Source organism: Haplochromis burtoni, unplaced genomic scaffold (assembly GCF_018398535.1).
Source record: "Haplochromis burtoni strain Fernald_Lab_line unplaced genomic scaffold, NCSU_Asbu1 Contig_333, whole genome shotgun sequence".
Taxonomy (NCBI): domain Eukaryota; kingdom Metazoa; phylum Chordata; class Actinopteri; order Cichliformes; family Cichlidae; genus Haplochromis; species Haplochromis burtoni.
The window spans coordinates 111,201-117,660 of record NW_024582694.1 but is presented as its reverse complement, the minus strand read 5'-3'; the positions used below and the strand labels follow the sequence as shown (position 1 = coordinate 117,660).

Here is a 6,460-nt window from a genome sequence, read left to right as displayed (position 1 = left end):
TAACACAGATCGATTATTATTTACATAAGTTTGTGATTTTACAGCTTTCCATCATCATGGACTGTGACAGCCGATTGTAGTCGAACAAGGAAGAGAAATCCCCACTTCTTCATGGGTACTCTAAAGTCAATCCAGAGCAGCAGTAGAGAGAGAGTAAACAGGGGGAACGAAACAAGATGCCTCCAAGCCACGCATAATGATACTACCAGTTAAGGTCAAACTGTAGTGATACAGAGGTTGCTAAGAGATATAGAGGAGGGCGACAACATATAGAGGGGCTGAGGCCGAAGTGCTCCTTTAGAAGATTTGTTGTTCAAAGAGGATCTTCTCAAATCCTTGTGGAGGAGTGTGATAGAAGTCATTAAACTGGCAGTCTAAGATGGCACTGTCATCCACTAGAACAGAAGATAAAGACACGATCAATCATAAGTTCAGACACTGTATTCTTGTTCACGTCTTAACTTTTCTATAGTTGAATTTCACCTTTAAAGACCCTGAAAGTATATACTCTGTGAAAACAGCTTTAGGTTTTCTTCTGTTTATAAGATAAACTCTCAAAACCTCAACCTGAGCCTGTGTACGTGTGTTGTCTGACAATGTTACCAAACACAGGGATGAAAACAGCACATTATACATGTGTTTGCGTATGCAGAATTACAGTGGTTGGGATTGGGGGCATAAATGAAACAGATTTCATCAACTTTTACCTACAACTCTCAGACACTTGGGAAATGCTAGCAAATTAATTCTGATTTGGCTGTTTATGCCACAATATTACACCAAGATCTGATTTACAAGTACACATGGAATCAGTCCAAATTAAAGGTGATGTGATCAGGTTCCAGGTGATGACCCCCCCGGATGTTAAATGCAATTTGGGACACTTGCGATTGCATTCTGATCACGGCTTTAGTTAGAGAGTTCAGGTCAAGAGCAAACATCCTACATGTGTGCTGTCCAACATAAAACCGCCAGCTGATTATCTGGACAAGCTCCACACATCAGATGGAGAACTGAATCAAGTCACTGAAATCATTGCAGTAACTTTTTACTGGATGAAATTATGCATGTCTTGATTCTCCGTGGCAAGGCCACTGCCTTCCGATGAAAGCTGTGTTTGATCAGTTCAAATAGAACACTCTTTCCTGTGTGTGGCGAAATATTCACATTAAAAACTCTATTAAACTCAATTCAACTAAAACTGTCAGCCTGTCTGTAGAACAGCTGGGCAAAGATGTGCAATACAGCCCTCTAGTGGAATCAAGTTGTAACTGCTGTAACGAATACAAAAAGATCCATACATTTTTTTTGTTATATTCAAGTAAGGCAACAATGATCATATAGTTAGCAATCATTGGTAACTAGTGAACATATGAAATCAACTTACCATAAACAACAGGGTATACAGTGCCTCGGATCCCTGAGGCAGGACAATGCATGTTCTTTCCGTTCAGATATAAATTCAGCTCCACGTGGTCATATGTGATTCCCTGAGGAACACAAATACACAAGCTGAGAAAAGCATGAAACTCTTGTTGAAGTATCTTATCTCGGGAGGTCACAGCTTACATCTGTGCCATGTTTAAAATCTTTCCTATATTTTAAAAGAAGCAGGAAAAGTTGTTTTTTTCTCTTTTAAACAGAACTTTTATCAAATAAACAAAGACAAGAAGACAATACAAGACACTAAGGTTCCCATCTCACAGACTTCTTTGCTTTCTCCTCTTATGGCAAATGAAAATGGGACTGACAAAGTTGGATTTAAAAAACATGCCAAAGCATTTTTTGATGAAGACATGCTAAATCTCTGCCACCAACACAGTGTTAGTGCCTAATACAAAACCGGTTCTACGCATTTAAAGCAAAAACAAACAAACCCACCAACACTGTAGCACAAAACTGCTGCTCCCAAAGCTGAAACCACTGACATCAATGGGAGGGGCTACCCCCAAAAAAGATGATTTATAGCCCGCATACTGAATGTGTTCATGACATTCTTCCCACAGAAATCACCCCAACTTCTTCCACACACAGCTGGTTTTCAAACCTGTCAAAATGTGGGCTTGTACTCAAAAGGCGCCGAGCGAGAACTAACTCAAAACTGCACTGCATCAGCGGAAAAGAGGCAATAATCATCAGCACTTAGCCGATTGAACCCGTAAATTAAATTTTAGCCTTTGTAATCAAAGGCTTAAGAGTTTAGAAGTATGCCTAAGTAGCCTGAATCACTCAAGAAACACTAGTGAGGGCCAATGTCAGTTTGTTTAGCTGCCTAGTGTTCCAGTAAGAAGTGATAAAGAGAACAGATGATAACGTACATGTGTGCTCCACCACAACCTTACAAGCTAGTTAGTTACAAGCTGTGTAAAGTTCAACTTACTTACATAGAAACAACTGTCGAAAAGCATCGACTGCTAATGAGCTGTCCGGTTACCGTCCCTGAGAGAGGCCGTGCACTTATATTCTTTTTAACTTTGTGACTGCATCTGTCTTTATGATTATTTGATATAAATAAAGGATATTAAATGTGCAGACTCATTGCACATGGGCAGCAGAATACCATCATATAGGATAGAACAAACACCACAGATCAAATGCTGGATCTGATAAATCCTATTGCTTTTTGAAAAATATAAGCTCATCTTGAATTGTGTGTATGGTGAGCATGTTCACAGTCACACACGTCAAACAATCTCAGTATAGCACCTCAGTGATCAATCACAACTTTCATACAAGTTGGTTTCTCTAGCAAAAATATTTGCAGAGATGGATCACTCCGTGTGTGTCAGACAAGATTCAAACAGCTAAATCTGAAACACAGTGCAGAGTGAGTGACTGATCTAAATTTGATGAAAATTAAAATACTTTGAGTCATAATAAAATTAATGATAATCACTTATAGATTTACTCTTTACCCCTTTAAAGCCTACTAAAAGTCTACTGGGATCCGAGTGGTTTCTGTCAAAGTTTAGGCCTGCTTATAAAACCAAATAACTGGGTTCACATCAGAAATTACGAGGGTGGTCTCAGCCTATGCAGCTATCCTTGGAAAAATACGGAAACTACTCTAATGGTCATCAAACCGTGTCTTTATGGGGAAAAGAATCAAAAGGAGTGTCTGAGGTGTCAAAAATCGCCATTAAAGGGTACAGGGGAGGTCATCAAATGTCTTTATGGGGGAAAGAGTTCATAATTCTCTTTGCACAAGTTTCTTCCTTTGCATTTACGTAGTTCCAGTATGTCAAGTTAATCTGTAGAAATAGCTTCTTGCTTTCTTTTAAGGCAGGTGACTTTGGTGCACTCGTACTACTATTAAGGAGTCAGCACAGAGACTACAAGCCCATTATCATCAATGGAGCTCCAGTGGAGAGGGTGCAGTCCTTCAAGTATCTTGGTGTCCACATCTCCTCAGACCTGACATGGGCTGCCCACATTCAGGTCCAGACCAAAAAGGCTAGGCAGCGCCTGTATCACCTACGACAACTGAGGAAGTTCAGGGTCTCTCCAAAGATCCTCAGGATTTTCTATACAGGCGCTGTGGAGAGCATCCTCACACAGAACATGACATCGTGGTTTGGGAACCAATATATATATATATTGTTCTTCCTCTATCTCCCCCCCCCCCATTTTTGCACATGTCGAGAGCGTGTCAGGTTACGTTTCACTGTGTGTTATACTTGTATAACTATGCATGTGACAAATAAAGAACCTTGAACTACTAACAGACTTGAAGGGTTTCCACGGTGACCAAAGTTTAAATTATGGTAAAACTGTATAGTAGTGGCAGAACCAAACATTGCCCTATAAAGAGCGTGGTTGGAATTTCTACACCATCAATCTGCTTTTAAAAAATCAATTTGTTCCAACCTCAAGTCTGAACTCATTAAACTTGTATCTTTTTAAAACTTATTTCAGAGTCCTGACAGTTTTGTGAACAATTCCAATAATATGTAATAAAAAAGGGATGATCAGCAGCTGTGTAGAGTATGTTCTCTGCAATGAATCGTTTCGGTACTTACAACAGAAGATATTTTTATCTCTGGAACAGCCTTTAGGATAAAAGTTAATGTTTTTAGTTCCCACCCCAGTTCTAATTGATTCCACGAGATTCTGAGAAAACCCTCTCCCCACAAAACAGTTCTCCATTTTTAGCTTCACAGCCCAACTAATAACACTTAAACATTTCAAAGATCAGGGCATCAAAATTAAATATGTAATTAAGCCCAATTATTTTTGTGACTTACCACAATATCCCCCTCCTGAGGAATGCTGTTAGCGGGTAGACGATTCTTCTCTTCATTATTGTGGTAAATGGAGCCATCGTGCCTCAGGACTAGGCTGTTTGTGTCTCTGCCCATAGGCACTTGGTTGAGATTCACTTTCTGGGTTGCCACACCTACCCCCCACACACCTACACACAAAGCACACTACTCAAGTACGAAGATGTGAAGGGCACACACCAATAACATGTTCATTTTAAAACGTGTATTCCAAACTATCCTGATATTTGATGACCTCCAATCTATGTTACAAACTTTACTACAATGTTTTTCTGGACTGAGATCTGATTGTTTGTTTTAAAACTGTTGAGAATGTCATCTCAATCACTCTTTTACCACAAACTACATGTACAAAACTATAATGTGTGCTTTCAAATATGGTCATTGCAAGAAGAAGTAAGCATGAACCAGTGAGCATGCAGTCACAAGACCAGTGTGCATCTAAAAATAGTGTGTCAATAACTCCCAGCAGGAACGCAGAAAATTGCAATCATGAAGGAAAAGAGGACGATAACTAAAAGGCTTGAAAACCAAGTGCTCACCAGTGGACTGGATCTTAAACTCAAAATAACTTTTGTTCTGGTGCAAAGGAGCGTTGGCCAGGCAGCCTCCGGTTCCACATATCCTTCGGCCGCTCTTTACAATGACAACATCTGTGCCTGCAAGACAAAGCAAGGCTCGATTTTACTTTCAACTTATAATATGCACTTTCTAGATCACATGATACCCGTGAAAAAGCTGAAAAGACTTTTACATTATTAATATTGTAATCATTCTGATCCAGACCATCACCACTTTAATAAAAATAGCCTTTAAGTTGTAATCCTATGATGAATACAGGCGAGGCCATGCATGTAATTTTACGGTAACAACTACCATTTAAAAAAATATCATAACTTTTAAATTATGATTGTATCTTCTAAAAATTACTAGTTCACTTCCATCTTAATGTGCAGAGGCTGAGACAGGTGAACATGTTTTTTTTCCCCTCAAATACAAAAGCACACGTGTCGTGATTTCTACTGTCACAGCCGGTTGTGAAGTCTACTTAAGTAGATCTTCAGGAAGCAGTAAGTCATACTTTACAATGTTGTGGGAAACATGTTGTGGCCAAGATAAAAATGGACAAATGTGTATATTTCTCCATTTATCAGTGAACATTGAAACGAGCTGATTAATCCGTTCTGTCCAAAGATACAAAGTAAATACAGCTTTCTGCTTAAAATCACAGTAATTTAGTGTGTCTTAAATTCTCTTTGGGGCGCAAAGAGGGGGATTCTGACAGCTTCCATCCATGGACAGTTGTAAAAGAGCTCAGGTTCAATTTTCTGTCCGGTCAGTTGTTGCTGTCTTTGTCTTGTGTCATGTCAAGCTGCGGTTAGCAACAACTGAAAGCCCTGTTGAAAGTTTACCAAATGAACGTTTTAGGGCAGCTCACTGCAAAACACAGAAACGCTTAGCCTAGCAGCGCAGGAAAATTTACTAGCAGCTATCGGCTAGCGAGCTGGAAGTAGCAGCGGAAGTAGCAAACCACCTTGCCACACACACACACATACACGGAGAGAGAGGCGGCTGGGCGTGTGTAGACATAAACTGCTCCTATATGAGCAGCAAGAATTACACGCAAACTTCACTTACCCATGTGATGAGTATCTAACTGAACTGTGGGCATTTCTTTGAGGGGAATATGCCCCGATCCGCCATCTCCGCAGCAGCCTAGACAACACGTAAACATCGCAGCCATTATTATTTTTTCCACGACACCAGCCGAACATCCGGAAACAAACTTAGACCAGAAACCAAAGAGCGCTGGACGTCAAAGCGTCAAGAGGTCCCGCTGCGCAACGGCGACACCCAGCGGCAGAGGGCGGTGCAGCATAAGCCCCTGCTACCCCTGCTGTATCCAATCACAGCGCCTAAGATAGGCAGTTGCTCCTGATGGCATGGAAACAAGGGAAGAAAATCAAGGTCAACATTTCTACACGTGACTAAGTAACTATTGGATATCGATGTTACATAACCCGAAACGAAGAGAGAGTGAATTTTGGAGGGAAAACATCAAAGGTTTAATGGTGGATACATAGCCTACTAAGGTGCTGATTTCGCCCAGCACAGTGCACCTGATGTACTTTAAGTTATTATTTTTTCAGTTTAGGTTCAAACTTGAGGCTCCATAATAA

At 40.3% G+C, this 6,460-nt stretch overlaps 1 protein-coding gene across 1 annotated transcript; it reads right to left on the bottom strand.

Annotated features, from left to right (window-relative positions):
• Positions 1 to 79: 79 nt before the first annotated feature.
• Positions 80 to 6,344, bottom strand: spryd7b (SPRY domain containing 7b). The gene is made up of 5 exons (XM_005942174.3): positions 5,919 to 6,344; positions 4,823 to 4,939; positions 4,245 to 4,411; positions 1,388 to 1,490; positions 80 to 395 (listed from the first exon to the last, which is right to left on the bottom strand). Exons 1-5 carry the CDS (start codon positions 6,022 to 6,024, stop codon positions 298 to 300), a joined length of 591 nt encoding a protein of 196 aa, XP_005942236.1. The 5' UTR covers positions 6,025 to 6,344; the 3' UTR covers positions 80 to 297.
• Positions 6,345 to 6,460: the final 116 nt, after the last annotated feature.

What these genes read in the sequence shown, in the direction of transcription:
- spryd7b (XM_005942174.3), bottom strand. Translation starts at nt 6,024, where the DNA reads ATGGCTGCGATGTTTACGTGTTGTCTAGGCTGCTGCGGAGATGGCGGA. An exon ending in GTTTAAGATCCAGTCCACTG is followed by an intron (nt 4,412 to 4,822) that starts GTGAGCACTTGG and finishes CTTTGTGTGTAG; the next exon opens with GTGTGTGGGGGGTAGGTGTG. An exon ending in CTCAGGAGGGGGATATTGTG is followed by an intron (nt 1,491 to 4,244) that starts GTAAGTCACAAA and finishes TGTGTTCCTCAG; the next exon opens with GGAATCACATATGACCACGT.